At 40.6% G+C, this 20095-nt stretch overlaps 1 protein-coding gene across 1 annotated transcript; it reads right to left on the reverse strand.

Annotated features, from left to right (window-relative positions):
* Window positions 1-706: 706 nt before the first annotated feature.
* On the reverse strand, window positions 707-19687 carry gucy2g (guanylate cyclase 2g). Its single transcript, XM_075458226.1, has 21 exons — window positions 19349-19687; window positions 17628-17976; window positions 17428-17537; window positions 11822-12004; window positions 11571-11715; window positions 8593-8728; window positions 8406-8509; window positions 8158-8324; window positions 7915-8055; window positions 6052-6135; window positions 5710-5814; window positions 5544-5615; window positions 5204-5372; window positions 4959-5114; window positions 4137-4314; window positions 3712-3852; window positions 3429-3621; window positions 2666-2840; window positions 2252-2350; window positions 947-1038; window positions 707-856 (listed from the first exon to the last, which is right to left on the reverse strand). Exons 1-21 carry the CDS (start codon window positions 19685-19687, stop codon window positions 707-709), a joined length of 3288 nt encoding a protein of 1095 aa, XP_075314341.1.
* Between the last annotated feature and the right edge of the window lie 408 nt (window positions 19688-20095).

Consider the following 20095-nt stretch of genomic DNA (forward strand, 5'->3'; position numbering starts at 1 on the left):
GCTCCGATTATATTCGGCAGTCCAGCCATGGCCCGAAAGTTCCTCTTAATTTGTATTCGTTCGACAAGTTACTTGTTGGTGTATGAATAAATGTATATATCTATTTATGATTGCTTCAAAGTAATTAAATATACAATCCATGGGGTGGTCCGTGGCGTAGTGGGGTGAGCAGGCGCCCCATGTACAAGAGGCTATAGTCCTCGCTGCAGCTGGCCCCGGTTCCAGTGTCACATCGGACGGCCCTTTGCTGCATGTTGTTCCCCCTCTCTCTGCCCCCTGCTTCCTGTCTCTCTCCACTGTCCTATCCAATAAAGGCATACAAAGCCTTTGCTTAGTCAAGCAAACCTGATTTGAATAACAGCAGACTATTTTACGACAGCTCTGGATCACTCGTAAATTCTGTTCGTACCTGAAAGAAAACTTAAAATACGTGAAAAAATGGTGAATGCGCAAATTCTTTTAAATCCCTCGTACGCACGATTTAAGAACAAATCTGTTTGTACGAATGGTTGTTGCATGAGGCCCAGTGTTCTTACGGTGCTTGGACATACAAATCTTATTTACATTATGCAACATAATAATTTGCAAATCATTCAAATCTTTTCTTTAATTGGAAATGATATAAACACAACATGTAAATATACATGTTGATAAATGCTGAGACAGAGGAACCAAACTGTAAAAGTTGGAGTAGTGCTTCATTAAATCAAACACTCTCTGTGATGTGAGTGTTTTTCTCTAATTTTACCTCTTTTTGTATGTTGAGACTGTTAGCTTGTGGGGAGCCGTGGGCAACAGCAAGAGGATTGAATCCAATTTTGTCCAATAACCAATAGGTCTTCTGGAGCCCTTTACCCTGTCAGGGGGGAGAAAGCACACTCATCACAACGTGTCAAAAGCACAGGCTGTATATGTGATTGAGAAAAAAAACATGTAGACAAGTCACCTTCATTTCAATTTCCCCTCTTTCTTCCATCTCATATGATCCAGCCTGGACAAGAATGTCAGCCGTGGACTGAGATATGTGAATCCTCAGAGCTGTGTGCCATAAACAAGTGCTTAAAAAGAATGAAGGCTTCTATCTTAATGTCCTGTCAGCTAGTGCACCGGCAGCATTACACATGTAGGGAACCTTTCAGTCACTTTTAAGACATATCATTCAAAGTTGAACATCTTAATCTGGTGGGATTGAATGAGAAAGATTGGTGTCTCAATCTGGACCAATTGGGTAGATTTAAAAAGCCACTTTCTGCCAGCGGTTATGTCAGGAAGAAAACACTTTAAGGTAGGGCAACACTTTATACAACATAACTTTTAAAATAAATAAATAATAAATAATAAATGATAAATAATAAATAAAAATAATAAAATTTTAAAAAATACATTTTAATAATTATATATATATACATGCTGCAAAAATAACAGCAGTTGATATTTTATACTGTAGAGATCTTGGTATCTACAGTGTTATCCAGAATATTTGATTTATGAAATATCAAAACTGATGGTGCATCCATCCATCCATCCATCTTCTGCAGCTTATCATTATTTTGGTCACTGTGCCAACAGTCTATTCAGTTAATCTCTGATTTGTCCAGAACTGGAAGACATCCAAACCAGGGGGGGGGGGGGGCAGCTTTACTCAGAACTTTCATTTAATTGCCTCTGATGGTTGCCCTGCAGATTCTTTGTTTGTTTGGAACACTGGCTGTGAATGTCCTCTTCGTCTACCCAAAGCAGGTGACCTGTGGAGGCAGCGTTTAAGCAAATTGTGACCAGATGTCAGAGGTCTTTTATTCAGAGGCCTGAATTACCACCTTTTGATACAACAACCTTTTCTGCTGTAGTCTTAACATAAACCAAATACTGACCTCATTTCCCGTAACCACATTCCTTGTTTACTTCCTACAAATACAGATGTTCTGTGCAGACTGAGGTCTCTGGTATGCCCTCTAGCAGATTCCCCCAGTAGCAGGCATATTGGTCAGGCAACAGATGTCTAAGTTAGCACAAGGTGAGTATATTTTCCAAGTATATTCAAAGAAGCCCATTGCTGGTATCCACACTCTCCCAGTCCTTGGGAACATAGATAAAGGAGGGGATATAGATTGTCTGCTAAAATCACCGGCTCCATCTTTTGGATCTGCATTTTTTTACGTTGCTGTCAGTCACTGACCTCACAACTCAGTCACTCTCGGACAAAACTCTGGGTACTTATGAGGGAATAACCTCTGAAAAAGAGTGCACTCACGTAAGCTATTGCTTTCCATGCGAGAGGCCATGTTCACTGTGTCACCAAAGAGGCAGTAGCGAGGCATGGTGGTGCCCACCACTCCAGCAACCACTGGACCTACAAGAAACATGCAACTATACTTTGACTATTTAGGAAACATTTTGCATACAGGAACGAGTTTAAATATATTGAATCAGAACCAGAAATATCTTGTTTTCTTGTCCCTTATACTCAATTTATCTAGTCCCAATGCATGAGATAAAAGCCATACTGAGAGGATTTCTGGTTCCTTTTAAATATTTAATGTACAAATGTCAAATAGCACTTAAAAATACACAAACAAGGCTCTACTGTCACCACAAAACAAAAACAAACAAAAAAAATCAACCGCTAAGTTGAATGTCAGATGTGCCTGTAGGTGTCGTTTATTACCAGAATGTATGCCAACGCGGATGGAAAGGCTCTTGCCCGGCATGTGAGGAATTTTGAAGACCTGGATAGCACCGAGGAAATGTAGAGCCATTGTGGATATCTCCAAAGCGTGCTCGTTGTCATTGCTGATAGGCAAGCCACTGGCTACCATGTATGCATCACCAATGGTTTCTACCTTATGAAGACACAAAGATAATTGTTTTCTTTTCTTTTTAAGAAATTATAGTTTTTTAATAAAAATAATGTAAGGTTCAAAGGTACAAAAATAGTTGGAAATGTGTTGTTGTACTTTTTGGCTACGAGTTGGACACCATTTTTATCTTCAAGTATGAATATAGCTAGCCGCTAGTTAGCTTAGCATAAAGACAAGAAATGTCTTGCCTGTTTTTGTATATATTCTTTTCAAATAGAATATAATGTCCCAATCTGTGCATTTTAATGGTAGGTAGATTTTCTGATGCTCAGATGTGCTCCTAGTTGTAGTTAGCCCAGCTGTTTTTCAGTCTTCTGTCTTATGGCTAAGCTAAGCTAAGCTAAGCTAACCAGATGTCCATAATATTGCTCCATTTCTGGACAGAAAGTCGAATGACTTTTCTCATCTCTTTGCAATGAAAGTCAATAAACATGTTTACCAAAATATAGAGAGTTTAATAAAAGGAAAACAATCATTTGCTTTGCTGATACCTTTATCAGCAATAATTCAACTATTATTGCTGATGATTATTATTATCTGCAATAAAAACTCATAACTGATGCTTCTTACTTTGTAGACATCGTACATCTTTATGATATCGTCAAACAGACTGTAGAGGTCATTGAGGAAGTTTACGACCTCCATTGCAGAGCTGACAGAGCACATGGAGGTAAAACCAACAATGTCTGAGAAGAAGATGGTCACCATGTCATAACTTTGGGGCTCCACAGTCTTCCCTGACATCAGTTGATCTGCAATGTACCTACGACCAACAAGACAAAGTAAGACTCATGGACTCCATTGATAAGAACATAAACAATGTGATTAATTTTGATACAGTCACACCTGGTACCTTGGTAACATGCTGGAGAGAAGCTTGTCTGCCCGGGCTTTCTCCACCGTGAGCTGGGCAGTTCGCTCCTCCACCACCTCCTCCAGGTGATTTGCATACTTTTCCAACTTGTCCACCATATTATCCAGGATATTTGCATGACTATAGTACAGAAAGTCGCAATTATCTGAATTTGCTCATTTGTGCAAAAGGAGGATATCTCAGAAACATATCCGAGTACCACTGAGTGGGAAATCTGTTAGCATGCCAAGGTTTCGGAAATTCCTTTGTGGTGCAAAGTTAGACTTTAGGCATTTAAAACATCTTTAAAATCGGCACATGCATTACTTCAACTGATTGATGAATTCTGCACACGCTAACTCAAATATAAACGAAGCACAGCTGCTTGAAGCAGATAAGGCACACGTAGAAAGAAAATAACGGGCCTCTCTGGACTGATGTTCCTCAGCCTCCTCCGAATAGATCCAAACGGCGGCCGGTGTTCAGGGTTTTCAGTCCAGCAGGCGCTCAGCAGTGTGTTGACCTTCTCCTCACACAGCTGATCAGACAGCACTGGTCGGAGAGGTTCCCCTAAGAAAGGTGTCCTCAATTGCATTATAATCTCTGAGGGGAACAAAGCAAGACCGAAACTTGTTGAGTTTGTTTGACTATTTCTAGTCATGTTAGTGGCTTTTATTCTTTATTCTTTTGTATTAGATGGGTCTGTCATGATATTTAGCTTTGCAGACATTCGTGGTCTCTTTTAATTTCATGATCAGCAAACAATTAAAGTTTTGAAGCTTTAGAAAAACTATTGGATTGCCGTGATATTTGGATATATAGCTACGTCTCTCTGAAGGACAAACACCTAAACTTTGACCTTTGACTACTGGATTTAATGCTAATATATACAGAAAAAGAAATATAGACATGTTAGCCTCATGTTTCATGAATACAGTGTTCTACAATCAGTTTTAGCAATTATTATGTGGTTTACGGTTCCAATGGGAAGATTTCCCACATCCAACATAGCATATTAACTTTAAAAGAACACTGTGAATTTGAAGGTAAATCTGTCAGAGACATTTTCTAAGTAATGTTTTCAAGATGGGAAAAGAAAGACATTGTTGACTTTTAAAGGGAAATCCCCTCAGAATCAGAGATTTTACTTTTAGGCCAGAACACCCAGCCCGAGCTGAAATAGCGCCACCATCTATCGGCTTAGAAATACACAGGTGGATAAAGGAAAATGAAAGAATTGTGCCAACCTTTAGGATCAAGATTGATGTCTTGATATGGTCCAGCTTTAGAGTTATACATGAGCTCCCACATGATGATGCTGAAACTGTAGACGTCACCTTTGGGTGTTCCCCTAACTGGCAGACCGACCTGCCTCAGAAGCTCGGGAGCTGTCCAGTACATCTCTGCCATAAGTTCAAATGACCTCATTACCCTCCTTAATCATACTGCGATAAAGGTGGTGTTTGATCGGCATTGATTTCAATCCACTCACCTTTGTAATTTGGGTTTTCCGGTGGGTGGATGTTGTTTTTGCCTCCATATTTAACCTCCCACAATCCAAAGCCAGAGAGTTTGATTTGGAGTCGGCTATCCACCAGACATGTACTCGGCTTCAGGTTCCCATGAAATTTTAGGCTGCTCTTGTGAATGAACTCCATTCCCTTCATCACAAATAAACAAATTTCCTTCAGGATTGAGAAATTATCTATTTGTTCATCTTTCGTCACCTTGTTTGTTTCTAAAATATAGAAAGCTAATATTATATCACATCAGCTGAGGTACTTCCTGAACCACTTTAAACATAAACTTACTCCATTATCACACACACTCACATTGACGATGTCGTATGCAAATGACAGCTTGAACATCCCATCTAGATCAACATCTGAATCCTTGAGAATATCCTTCAAGAAAACGACACATTTTCGAAGTAAAATATCTGTCCACGAATGGTTGTAATTTCATTTTAATCAAGATTTAAAAGATTTTTTCATTCACCTTCAGACTGCCTTTCTTGCAGTACTGGATGACCAAACAGATGTTCGGTGGCTCGACACAGACACCGAAAAACTGCACCAAGTTCTCGTGTTTCATCTCTTTCATCTTTCTTAAAGAGTTTAAGATTGTTATGTACACAGTGCATCTTAAAGTGGATGAAGAGTGCACGTCATTCATGTGGATATGAAAAGATTTGCGCCATTTCTGAGCTCATCTAATGTTTCCTCTATAACATCGTTCAGCAAATATTTCAACCCCTTACGAATGACTATTCTTTAAATGATTATGCTAACAAAGTACACAAAATGTATGCGTAATACGTAAAAAGATGAGGAACTTTACCGCACTGAACTCTGCGATGATTGAAGGTTTCTGGAAATTACAGCTTTCGTGGTCCTTGAGGTACTTGATGGCTATTTGATTTCCCTGTAAGTTAAAAAAAAAAAAGAAAGAAATCAGCCAGAAAGATATTTAAGATAAACACCTTAAAGGGAGACTAAGTAACCTGCAAGAGAAATTATTCTTGTTCATTACACATAAAGTTAATTTCATAAGCAATAAAACACTGATGCTAAATTTTAACTTTCAATAGGCCATCTATGAGCTCATGGTGGTGTAAAAAATAAAGCCTCCTACGATCTGAGCATGTAAGAAGCCCTTCAGTTTTTACTTTTTGGTTGTGTTTTAATTTGGTTTTACAAAGGAACTTGTATCACAGAAGAGTTTTACATGCATTACTGACGCACATATTGCATCGGGATGGGAATCGAGAACTCCCAGCAGTTGGATTTCGTGGAATCGTTAATCCGCCTGCCTAACGCGCCCGTTTATAGGTTCTGCTAACATCTGATGCTTCGTATTTTGGCTCAGAATGTTTCCAACATGGCGTCGAGATAGAAGCGCTTTGGTTATATTTCACCAAAAAGGACAATAATAGGCCAGGTGCACCATGTGCAGAGCTGTGATCACATCAAAGGGGTAAATACCTCCAACAAGCTGAAACATTTGACCACACAGCATGCAGTTACTTTGCACGAATGTAAAGTCTTTGACTCGCTGCTAAGCGATGGCGGCGACTCTGAGCTTGTGGCGCAGCGTCTAACGTCTCAAAAGTCGCAGGTAACGTAAAACTTCCAGGTCCTGTTGATTGTAATAATGTTGGCGACATACTGTATGAGTATTAATAATAAGTCCTGAAAGGTCTCGTATCCTTCCTGAAAAGGCAAACATGCTAATTTTTCAGCACAAAAACGGTTAATGTGCAAAAGTTGATCATTGTCACAATGTTCATTTATTTGTGCATACTTGAAATAAAATTTTTACTGCAAACCAAAGCCATTTGTACTATATTTGTGCTATATAACAGGGAGAATCGGTAAGGAACTGAATCGATAACCGATATCCATAATGGAACCGTAACTGCTATATTCTTAACAATTCCCATCCCTAATTGCAAATGGAACCAATATGTTCTGCTGATTTGTAATACAAAAAGTGCCAAAACGGTCTGTTTTGCTATCCATCCATCAATCTTCTATACCCGCTTAATCTAACTCAGGGTTGCTGTCATTAAACAGGAGGCAGGGTCCGTCACAGGGCCACATAGAGACAAACAACCATCCACACTCACTCCTAGGGACAATTTAGTCACCAATTAATCTGACATGCAATGTTTTTGGATGCTGGGAGTAAGATGCAAACTCCACACAGAAAGGCCCGAGCTGGAAATCAAACCTGGAACCCTCTTGCTGTGAGGCGACGGTGCTAATCACCACCCTGCTGGTCTGTTCCAATCCTCGGGAATCCCATACTGCCATTTTGTCAAAGCCTGATGGTGTGTTTGAGATATTTCCCTTGGGGTAGATGCCTTAAAGCGAAGAGCAAAGACTCCAATTTCTTTTGGGAGTATTTATTGCTTAACACAGAAAGTTAAAAGCCAATGCAAAAGTTCACAAAATTTCATTATGTGTTGGCTAAATGATGAAGTGCAAGTTTGATACTTCAACAAATTCATGGTGTGGACAAAGGCAAAACACTGCAACAATGCCCACAATTTCCTTGCTAAGCTTGTTTAAAATATGGCTTTTTGTTATTTCTTGTTTATAACATACTATAAAGCATCTGTTTTATAGAGAATACCTGAACTTTGGATTCAGCACACGGTACAGTATATAGCACTATAGCATAGCAGAGGAAAAGTTTTACCTGGTAGAGACCAATGACAGTGAAGACGTTCTCTTTGCCAGCTTTGTCCTTCAGGCCATAGCTGTGGCTGGAAAAGTTGGTCTGACAGCTGCCGCTTCCGCTCTGACTGCCCGCAGAGCTTTGGGATAAACCCTGGTTTCCCTGGAGGAGACACAAAGGAAGACAAACAAACTCACAACACAGTGGAAATAAACAGCACAGGGGCACCCTTTATCGCCCTCAGCTCGTCCCCAGTGCCCGTACAGAGGGCTCCCTGATGATGGTGATGTCGCTGTAGGTGATAATCCACCAGCAGGAGTCCTCCAGCCTGTTCTGGAGTCTGAACTTCTGCAGCATGAGAACCCCGATGCACAAAACTGCCACCACACCGATGATGGGTAAGGTCAGGAGCACAGCCAGCAGAGCGATGTCTGAGTAAATCATACAGGCGGTCAGCTAAAAAATGGAGGGCGCGGATTTACTTGCAGCACATACAACTTGTTTTACTTTACCATTTGTGAGCCATTCACAGAGTTCGTTGTTGAAACCACATTCTGGCACATCTGTGGGGGGTCTTCCTTTTGGCCAAACCACAGACGCAAACTCTGATGTTGGTCTAAAAATGCAAATTTTCATGAGATTGTGTGTTATTCTGACCAAAAACCAGATGCGATCCATGCGTTCACGCTGCGAGGTTACCTGACAGTTTTGGTTTGACTCTCGAAATGGAGGATGGGCACGAACTTCATGTCGTCTCCTACATGCTGCAGGTCGTAAATGGAATAGTCCAGATTTCTCTCCCCGTCTTCATCAAAGTGAACTAGTCCTGAGGCACCTGGGAATGATGAGCAGCTTCATTAAACTGTCCATGAAAATGACAGAGTATTCAGATTATTTTTGTGTTCACATGTCTGTGAGATTATTGCCTCCAGAGATGGAACTATTTTATTCTAGAGAAATACAGTCGCCCACTTGTTTGTTGGTGTGGCGGTATTTCCTTTGTATAATTGCACTTGTTGGCTAAATGTGGTCTGAACTGAGCTAAATAGCCTGTGAGCTGATAACAAGACAATAAGGTTTTGGCTTCAGCTCACTCAGCAAATGGCTACCCAGCCAGCATGTCCATGTGGGGCCCATAAGGTTTAAATTTGGGCTGCAGATAAGGTTCCCACCTGTGTTTGCCCATATGGGTTTCAAGTTGCTGTGTGGCTTTAGTTGGACTTTGCATTTAGCCAATTTGAATGTGAACATTCTTTTACTTTGTGTGGTGTGTTTATCTGTATTGCCTTTGGAATAATTTAAGGCTTAGGGTAATCCTAACCCTTCAAGTTGCACTTTGAAACCCATATGGGCAAACACAGGTGAGGCCACCGTGGAAACTGCGGACAAACCCACTTGGGACCCTTATCTGCAGCCCAAATTTAAACCTTATGGGCCCCACATGGACATGCTGGCTGGGTAATTGTGTCATTTCTGCTCCTCCTGCACTTCCACGTCCAACGTCGCCAGCCTCCTCACCGGTTCTGAAACTACAATTCCCAGGATTCCTCTGTTCATATCATCATTGTCTGCACCTGTGTCCTCGTCATTAGCCTCATGTGTTGCACCTGTCATCCCTCTACTTACACCCAGTGTTCATCCAGCTTCCTCGTGGTAATTCAGCTTGTGGAGGAGAGGTTAAGACTAGTGTATGGCTCCTGTATTTCTGTATTCACAGACGGTTCAAAGGATCCCAATTTGGGTTGCACAAGCTTCGCTTATGTCATCCCATCTCTGCATGTTTCTGTTAAAAAGAGGACACCAGATAATCTAGCAGTCTTTACAGTGGAGTTGTTGGGAATTTTAGCAGCCCTTCACTGGTTAGAGAGTGCCAACATAAAGGAGGTAATTATATGCTCCGATTCAAGCTCCGCGCTAGAAGCTATCAAATCCTTCAGGTCTACTAGTAGACAAGATTTAATTGTTGAGACCTTTGAGAGCCTTTATGGGCAACATCGTAATACGAAAGTCTCATTTATGTGGGTCCCAGCCCACAGGGGTATTGAGGGTAATGAGGAAGCTGACCAGATGGCTAAGCAAGCAGTGGTGGCAGATGGTCCATTTATGGACGTCGCTATCAGTAGAGCAGAAAGTAAGTCTCTTATTAAAGATTATTTTATTAAGGAATGGCAGGACAATTGGGAAAGGGCTATGAAGGGGAGGCATCTGTTTATTTTTCAGAAAACTGTGGGTTTAAAGGGAAGGACAGCAATCAGAGGTACTAAGGAGGAAAGAGTAATCACTCGACTCAGAATAGGTCACACTTGTTTAAATAAGAATCTTCACCGCATAGGGAAGCACCAATCAGGCCTCTGTGAGCATTGCAGGGAGCCAGAATCAGTGGAACATGCATTACTTCTTTGTGGTAAATATGTACTTCAGAGGAGACAAATTCTCCAAGAGATTAGGAGTCAGGGTAAGGCAATCAGTCTAGTTAATTTTTTCACTTGTATTAGACAGAGTATGTTTTTCACCTATCTAAAGGAAACAGGATTATTTGACAGAATCTAGATTGGCTATGCACACACACGCACACACGCCTCACACGCACATACATCAGACATACACGTTACCCTCCACAAATACCAGAGACCAAGGGAAAGAAAACTCTGTTTCTTATAGGACAGTAGGGGGCGGACATGCGCCTAAACTGAGCGCTATTCGCCCATAAAGCCTCCAAAGAAGAAGAAGAAGCTTCCTCGTGTAGTCTCTTATTGCAATGTCTCAAGTCTTTGGCGTAGAATAAACCCTCTGGAGGACGCTGGCGTTCGTGTCCAGCGAGTATTGTTTGTATTGTCTGACAAAGTGACAAAAGTCCTGGTGGTTCAACCCCCCCAACTTAATTCAATAAAACTTTCTTGCTGCAAATCAGATGCTATTTAACCCTTTTTCAATGTTTTTCTCAAGTGATCATAGCTGTTTTTTAAGCTCCTGTAAACAGAAAAACGTGTGCTTGGTTGGTGGTAGAAAGTGTGTTTACAGGGAAATACACAAGGCATCTTATGATCAGGTTTGAAATGTTAAGCTAAGCTGTGATCTTTTCCTAACCCTAATTATCTCACTACTACACCTCCTACCTCTAAGCCTAAGGAAACATTTGGTCCCAGCATCAGGCATCACTGCACAGTTTTGACACCCTGGGGATCAGAACCTTTTGAACTGCTATGTTGATGTATTTGTGCATTCAAACATCACTTCCTGGTTCACGGCCCTCGATCAGAAACCTGTAAAGTGTGGCTGGATTCTTCTAGAAGAATTACCAAGCATCAAATGTGTGCTCAATATACACAGCAAGTTCTTGACGTTCAGGGATTCTTATCTTACGAACACATGCAGCTATATTCTCAATAGAATTAGGGTCTTCGGAGGTGGTTTTGATTGAGTTAGCATTGCATTGATGATAAACTTTTGTTTGTGCGATGCTAATATCAGAAAATGTACAACTGGTCATTGATTTCTGCTACACTGACCACTTTGTGACTCTGGACCTTCAGATCTTTACATTTTCTCCTACAAATCTGTGAACTCCCTCATACCCCGCAGACTGAATATTTATAACGTAAAGACACATTTTATGTTGGGTTTCTGACTTTTGCACAGTATAACTTCACGAGGCCAGGATTAAAGCACATAGGTACCATAAAATCTAATGTTGTTTTTGTTTTTCAGTGTTTTCAGAAGCTGCCGGCCGTCGTTTGGATCTCTGCCCTCTTTCAGAACTTCCTTCAGTCCCATCGCGTAAAGAAGAACGGCGTCATGCAGATAGGCAGAGTAGGGGCTAACCTAAAATTCATAAAGTGAGGAGAAAGGATGTCAATTGGATTAAAGTCTAACATGTAATCAAACCTCATCAGTATATCTAAAATGTACGTCGTTGGTGTCTACTTGCCTCACTCTCAGATGTAAGGTTACTCTGAAAAGGATGCCCTTTAAGTCTTTGAAAAACTTGCTTGAAGAAGTCGTTGTACTCGTTTCCCTCATAAGATTTCTGGCTGATGATAAAAGTCATGTCGAAAGCTCTGATGGCATCGGGGTCTATCCCGCTGTTCGGGCCATATTTCCACAAGTTATCCTGTTAAAAGAACACACGGTGAGTTGGTGATGCGACATCTTTAATTTTCCTTTATAATGCTGTGATTTTAAAGGGCTCGCTGCTTCGGTACTTTCTTAAACTTGAAGGTTTTTCTTTAAAAACTCGTCAACATATTACAGTCTTAATAGGCAATCCCACCCACCAAAACTTGAGGGTCTCAAGAGAGCATGGGATGAGGATCTACGGGGCGAGATAACTACGGAGAAGTGGAAGGAAATAACCGGATCCTGGTATAAGACATCTATAGAAATACAGACCCGCTTAATTACATATAAAATCATACATAGGCTTTATTGGACTCCTTGTAAGATGGCAAGACTAAAGCTCTGTGAATCCGAGTTATACTGGAGATGTGAGAGGAGTAAGGGAACACATGTTGTATGAATGTGAAATGACACAAAACCTATGGGAAAATGTAATATTATTCATCAACAAAGTGTTCAGGACAAATTTATCTCAGAGCCCCGCCCTATGTACTTTGGGCATAATAACAGAGGGAATAGACTTATCATTCCAGCAAACTTTATGGTGTAGATTGGCCCTTACTACAGGGTCCAGGGTTGTTCTAAGACACTGGAAAACGAAAAATATTACACCATTTAAAGAGTGGTTAGGAGAAATTAACAAAATAGCAAAGCTACGAGCAACTGATTTTCAGGCTGAACAATAAGGAGGAGATGTTCATGAAACTATGGAGGCCCTTCATAAGTGTTGAGCGAGATGGTTGATTGGTGGGGCAATGTTGATGAATCTTTATGTGGACAGCGAGATGTGTCCTAACTGTGAGAAAAGTCTGATTAGTTGTTGGATGGAGACTGTGGGAGTGAGGGAGCCAGGTGAGATGCTGGAGATGTTAACCCTGTGTAAGTTGAAGTATGTAATTTATCTTTATCCCTGCTGCATTGCTTTAATTTTATGTAAAGCACTTTGAATTGTTTGTACATGAAATGTGCTATATAAATAAATTTGATTTGATTTGATTTATGTTTGGATTAGTTTAGTTTATTTAACCCTTTTTGCGGTCTTAACATTCTGTTTACTCCCCTTTGTCCTACGGGTCAAAAATGAGCCGCCCTACCAAAGCCCCAAAATAAAGAAACTTAATTCCAATTTTAAAAAATCTATGTTGTATGATGAAACCACCTGTTATTTATCTATTCAACTCAATTCAATACATTTTTTATCATTTATTTTTTGTTACACAATACAGAAAGACAATCACCAGTTTTCAGGATTACACTTTTTTTTTTTTTTTTTAAACCACAAACCAACTGTCAGTTGGACCAACACTTTTCTTGTTTTCTCAGTTTTCTTTTACATAATAAAGGTTTATTATTGCTATTATATAAATGTGAAGTAATTACTTCTGAATTAATTATATTGAAAGGGGAAAAAACAGTGAACTTTTTTCTGGTGTTTAAATGTTTTTATAATTCACGGGTCAAAAATGACCCATAAGACAATCTTTGTACCCTAGTGGTGTACAGCACACATGGAAACATAAACAAAAATAAAGTGTGACTTTTTCTAATGATGGGGTCCCTTTAGGAAAAGGCATAACATTTCAAGTTGGAAAAAGATAGTTTATGGTATTTTTTCTACAGCTAAACATGGTAGAGGGTCACTTTTGACTCGCAAGACAACAGGAGGGTTAAACATTTTTTAGCGAGTATTGTTTTGTGTGTGGGTTGTTGTTTGTTTTGTCTTTTTTTCATGTTATGTTGTGTTTTTTCTTGTTATTGTTCATTTAGATGTTGTTCCTTTTGTTGTACTGTTGCAATAAAAAAGTGAATTACAAAAAAAAAAAAACTTGTCAACATTCACTGAAACCTTTATTTCTCAACCCCTGAAACCAGTGGCGTGCACAGACAAGAACACAGCGACATGGATGTGTGAAGGAAATAAATCCCTAACTCAGCCTTAAGGGGTCTGAGGGTCTTCCCCCTGAACATTTTTAATTAAGTAGATGCCATTTCCTGTATTCTAGTGCATTTTAACACCATATTAGCACAAGATAATCCAAACTGGTTCTGTGAGATATAGATCAACAAAGGGCCCAACATAAAAGTCATTGTAACAGTAATGCGTCATAGTATTTCTGGGTCTTTATAGTCTTCTGGAGTTTAATGTATTTTCTTCACCATAAGAGGGCTCTGTGATAAAAATCACACAGGGAACAAAACACATTTAGACTATTTACTTGACAACTCAAAAGAAACAAACTATGATGAACCACGACGACTGGTCTCAAGTCTTTGTGCCCATATTTGCCAAGTGGAACAACAGTAAAATAGGACATTTTAGCTCGCGTTTTGGCACACAAGAGGGCAGTAAAGCTCCCGGTCTGAAAGGAGAGGCGCATGCACAGCCCTCATTCAGTCTGGGTCGATTAAAATGAGACAGCTGCAAAAGCTTGCCGTACTGTAGATAACTCACACTGAGCGTTAGCTTAATGAGCTTGCTGGATACTGTTAATCACCACCCACAGTATTATTTCAGCTGACCAAACAGTGAAACTGCTTTTGTCAATGTCTGCAATTAGTGAAACTCTCACTGTAAACCACATATAATAACTGGTTTAAAGAAAATAATCACACTAGTTTAGTCATTACACTCACTGCAATATGTAGATTCAAAGGGATTTCAGTCATTGTTCTGGATAAAATTACTTTCCACAGTTCCACCCAAGTTAATCGAGTTTTGTCCAATATTTCTTTTTCAGAAATTGAGTTGTGATGCAGTGAAAGTTAGAATCCCAGAAGGTTATTATTTCATAGTTCTCATAACTGTTGGAGGAAATTCTACCCACTGTTTTTCTGTTTGTCAGTACAACAAGAAGTGTGCATAAAACTTCTGGAGGGTGATAACGTTAGCCTTTAAAAGATATGTTAAACACAGAAGAGTGGCCCAACAATGAAGTCTGGGGTTTATTCAGCCTATATGCACGCTGGCTGTTAAATTACTTTGGCGGGTTTTTTTCTCTGCAACAAGAGGAAAAACTCCTGAAGGTATGTTATCCTCTGGGGGCCTTAAACCCTCAGCAAGTCTCTGGAACTGTTTCCTCCAAAAGCTTTGCACATGAGGAGATGTGAGTTGTTTTAATCGACCATCATGCAGTGGAAGTGCATTAGAGAGGAACGTACAGGTAAGCACACGACTTTTATGATCATAAAGTTAATAATTAAACACTTAAAACACATCTCATCTGGCTTGGTTATCCTAAATGTGATTGTATTTGGGGTTGCGTATTGATCAGAGCTCGATCATCCGATTAAAGTGCCACTAGACTTTAATTTCCCAGCACAGCTCATGAAGAAATGCAACACAAAGGGCTTTACATGAAAATTAACGAGGCAAAAGATAATCATTAATTTGATCATTTGCTCCTTGTTAACACGATATAATACTTGGATGTCGCCTCCGAGTTAATAGTTAATGCATTCATGACGCAGGCATTACCTTTTGGGAATAATAATCTTAGTTCAAGCCAGACTTTACAGTATTATCAGCAGGGTAACGAAGTAACGAATTACAAATACGTCTGATTTTTTTTTCTTCCAATGCAAATCCTTATTGGCCGCCAGATCGCGCCCGAGTAATGTAAGGACGTAACGCTGCAGCAGGCGCAGGTTTCTGCAGGTAACACACCTGCACAGCGGAGCAGTGAGACTGAGGAGAGAGCGTCCAGATGCTGTGAAACTCTGTTTGAGCTCCACCGTGATATCAGCTTACAAGCTTAAAACACACTGCAGGAAGAAGTTTTACAACTATACTTGTATGATATTGCTTTCTTATTTTTCCCGTGTTAAGGTTATTAATTTGGCTGAGATCAGTCTGCAAAGCTGCCATTGGTCAGCCTGATGGTGTCAGTGAACCGAATGCATTCATGTGTGTGCCACCTGTTTACACTCTGGCCTCATAATAGTCACATCATTGCAGTAATTTCACTGTAATTGAGCTGTTTTTGGTTAAAAAAAAACCTGGCGCACAGTGCTGAGCTGCATCTCTAATTAATATTCAGGTTCCCAGCTCTCTGTTGACATGTAGCACGAGACCAGGGGTCTGGAACCAGTCTGCCCATTCTCCTCTGACCTCTCACATCAACAAGGCATTTTCACTGTCTGTGACATATTTATAGAATATTTAGAACGTTTACAGAAGGTGCGTATAGAGCGTACGCACATTAATCTTGCCTAAAGAGCTAATTTTGCGTTAAAACGTTTCAATTTCAGTTAACTTGCTTTCATTTAGAGACCCCTTAATGAAAGCGACCCCTCAGGGGTCCCTAAATGGAAAGCGAGTTAACCCGGGACTGTAAAATTGGAATTAAATTTCAGGCTGTGTTCGAAACTTCTCCTACTACTCCTACTACTCATACTAACTTTTTGAGTTAGTAAGCGAGTTTTAGTAAGCGAGAAGTTCCCAGATGCATACTAGATTCTCCGAAATGTTGGGTATGCATCATGAGGTTACTACTCATACTCAAACTACCCAAGATGCAACGTAACGTGACGTCGCTGATCGTCATTTCCTGTCAAAACGGCAGTTTCAAGCTAGCTACAACGAGGGTAGGTTCACTTCCTGTTTTCAAAACAAAAGCACCAATTGTATCGTAATGGCTTTCCCTGTAATAAATAGCGCCGAATTCGTGGGAACAAAATTGTAAATAGCCGGTATTTTGTCAGGTTTTCAACACGTTGGGGATCTAAACGACTACTTTCTCGCCTGAAAATGTTTCAAATGTTGCTAAAGTTTACAGAGTTTAGAGCTTAAGTGAAATCAGCTTCAGGCCGGCTGATTTCGGCTCGGGCAGGAGCGAGATGCATTATGGGTAAACGCTCTGCATACTGTCTGATCGATGAGTATGCAGAATAGAAGTATGCAGTTTGCAAGTATGTAGTATGCGGTTTCGAACACAGCCTCAGTGTTAAATTGACCTAAAATTTAATTTCCAGTCCGTTTACGCGTTAGCGGAAATCGACGCATTCGCGGAAAGCGGAATTTTTCCGTTCCGCCACTAATTCGACTGCGACTGAAATCGAGACTCGTCAAAACAGGCAACGTTTTTCCAAACTTCAATTGGAAATTGGAAGCTGAATCTGAGTACTAGAGTACTGAGTACTTTGTTCTTTTACTTAAGTATTTTTTCAACACCAGTACTTTTACTTCTAATTGAGCACAATTTAAGCAATGTAACAGTACTTTGACTTGAGTACAAATTTTCCGTACTCTTTCCACCTCTGGTTATCAGTCATCAATGCAACCAGCTTCAGCCGGAAGGACGTCGCTGAGTCACGTGTCTTACCTTTTTTCCAGTATTTCCATCTCTCTGCAGTTTATTCAAGTATGTGTATTGCCGTTAATGTGCTCAAAAGGCTTTTACTCACCACGCCTTCACTGACCTCAAAATGCTGCACCAGGAAGAAGACGTAGTCGCCGTTCATCAGACCCTGACGCTGAGCCTCCAGGAGCAGAGCCATGGAGTCCTCTTTGTTACTCAGCACCACAATAACTGGAGGGCGGAGGGTCACACGTTTATTTCAGATTAGAGGCACAAAATGTGGCGTTGTGCTCTCCGTTGGCCACAGATTACTTCTGTTACCTCTGGCAACTGTTGAGATGTACTTGACGTTCTGATGAAGCAGCAGAGGGTCGCTGGCGTCAAACTTCACCTCCGCCGTCAGTTTGAATTTGGCTTTTAGTGGCTCTTCGACTGTTTTCCACAAGGCATCAACTTTGTCCCAGGTGTTCGTCTCCAAGCCCCCTCCAATCATCGCCACGTGGCTCCACCCGAAGAACTCCAGCGTCTTCACCAGGACCTCTGAACTTCTTTTAAGCGGGGGTGTGATTTTGATGTAGGAGTCGTAGATGTCACTGTTGTCCATTTTGGAGGACTGTCCCACAAAGCCAAACATTGGGATGTGCCATGTTGATGCAATGAGACCAGTAACCTGGAGGCAGTTCATTATGTGAGGTTAGGTTTCTACAAAAAAAATAAATTTCCAATGAAACAGATCCAAGTTCAGATTATCATGGAGGGGCAAAGGAAGTTTAAAAGCAAAAGAACTGGCCTGGAAATGACCCTTTATAGATCTGATTATGCACAATTAATCTCGCTCCATTCTTACAATGTTTGCAAATACATTTCTGACTCATGCAAAGTGTCAAAAATACAAAGAATATTAGGATGAGTTAAAAGTACAGCATCTTCCATCTGAAGCTTATGGAGATCTTAAAAAAACTAAAAGACAGTTGAGGAAACGACTCGAACACTCAGCAAGCTGACCTGATTGTCACATCATAGTGACGTCATGTTCAGTAAATAAAGTCTTATTGGACAACAAATTATATCGTCTTCATTCCCACAATCCTCATGGAAGTATTTCCCTTTGTCAGCATCACTTTTATGAAGAAACAATCGAGCACAGATGGAAGACAAAGGTCTGAAACATGTTCTTCTTTACACTCTAACGTTCCTTTGTACCGTAAAGACTCTTTTTTACGCTCCATATTCCGTGTACTCTTTGATCCTTTTCACCTCATTGTGAATGTTTTTCAGGTATTCCCGTAGGCTGTGACACTTTGTGGCGTCTTCTTGTTTGACACATTTCAAACAACATGACAAACAAACTTGAACTTGAACTTTTATCCCTGTTTTAATCGCTGTTTGAGTGTCCTGTCACCGGCCTTTTCCCACACTTTCTGTTTCTTACATATATGCACCAAATCCACGTTTTTTTTATTATCTTTTTTGGGCTCTTTATGCCTTTAATGGACAGGACAGTTGAAGAGAGACAGGAAGCAGAGAGAGGGGGAATGACATGCAGCAAAGGGCCGTCCGATGCGGGACTCGACTTTGGCAGATGCATCAGCCTCTTTTGTCTTAGATTAACTGATGAAGCACGATTATGAAACTTAAAATATTTTCTAGAGGCTTAAACTGTATTCAATGTAGTTGGAAATTACAACAGCTTTGCATATATTAAAGCGCACAGGAATGATTGAAAATAGCTACTTGTTTATTTTTGTTATTTCATTTTTAACACCAGAGAAGTTCACGCATAGATAAGATGTCGTGTCACCAACGCTGCATTTCAGCAACGCATTTGATCTAATTGTTTAAGACATTTTTAAAGAAAAATGGTGCGAATCCTTTCGTGCAACGTGGGTAAAACGTTTACTGTCATCTCTCTTAAGAGAGAGACCAACAACAAAATTCAGACGCACCTGCAGAATGACCCAGATACAGTTTGTTATTTTAAACAGGTGACCAATTCATTCCTTATTTCAGGGTTTGTGGAAGCACAAAAAAACTAATCATACCTCAGCTTCTTCAGGACACGCTGGACCAAAAAGAGCCGTCACATTCTCCCTCCACACCTGGTGGATGAATCCTCCCAGGGACTCCTTGGGATTACAGTCTGTATCCTTGAACACGAAATCCAGACTGTAGTTTCCCAAGAAGGAGGGGTTGGTGTTCACCTTCTCCACGGCTATCTGTATGGCCGAGCCCAGCCGCTGGGCGCTGAAGGGGAAGGACATGTTCCAGGGAGCCTGGAAGCCAATGAGCAGCTTGTGAGTTTGAGACCCGTTGCTGCTCTGGTTGATGACGGAGGCAGCGGCCAACACGGATGTGAGGTGGAGCACCAATATGTGGCTCATGACAGGACAGTATCCCACCCTCAGCATCACTCTCATCCTATTAGTTGTTTGGTGTTACGGGGCTTAAATAGTCAACCTTCCCGGTTTGGGAGGAGAAAATGTAAATTTGTGGGAGGTACAGATTTCAGAGTTTCTGCTCTGTGCTGAGATTCAATGTTTTTGAGATCTGAAGTTTAAATATATCTGAATTGTTACATTTGACATGTTATTAATTCTGCACTTTTATCCAAAGGCACTTTAGAGCTTTTACACGTGGACAATTTGTGCTTTTACAACCTGAAAATGCTCTGAGTGGTTACCATCAGCTGTGTTTCTACAGATGGTCAGAAGGGACAAATGGGCTTTAACATCTTTTTGTCGTTTGGGGTTATAGGTTCGAGGTTTTTCTTCTTGGTTGCATCTGCAATT

Source organism: Odontesthes bonariensis, chromosome 23 (genome assembly GCF_027942865.1).
Source record: "Odontesthes bonariensis isolate fOdoBon6 chromosome 23, fOdoBon6.hap1, whole genome shotgun sequence".
Lineage (NCBI taxonomy): Eukaryota > Metazoa > Chordata > Actinopteri > Atheriniformes > Atherinopsidae > Odontesthes > Odontesthes bonariensis.

Excerpts from the sequence above, each read along its gene's own strand:
- gucy2g (XM_075458226.1), bottom strand. The coding sequence starts at position 19,687 with ATGAGCCACATATTGGTGCTCCACCTCACATCCGTGTTGGCCGCTGCC. Across the intron at positions 17,977-19,348 it reads CGTGTCCTGAAGAAGCTGAG|GTTACTGGTCTCATTGCATC; the intron begins GTATGATTAGTT and ends AACTGCCTCCAG. Across the intron at positions 8,056-8,157 it reads CCATCATCAGGGAGCCCTCT|GGAAACCAGGGTTTATCCCA; the intron begins GTACGGGCACTG and ends TGTCTCCTCCAG.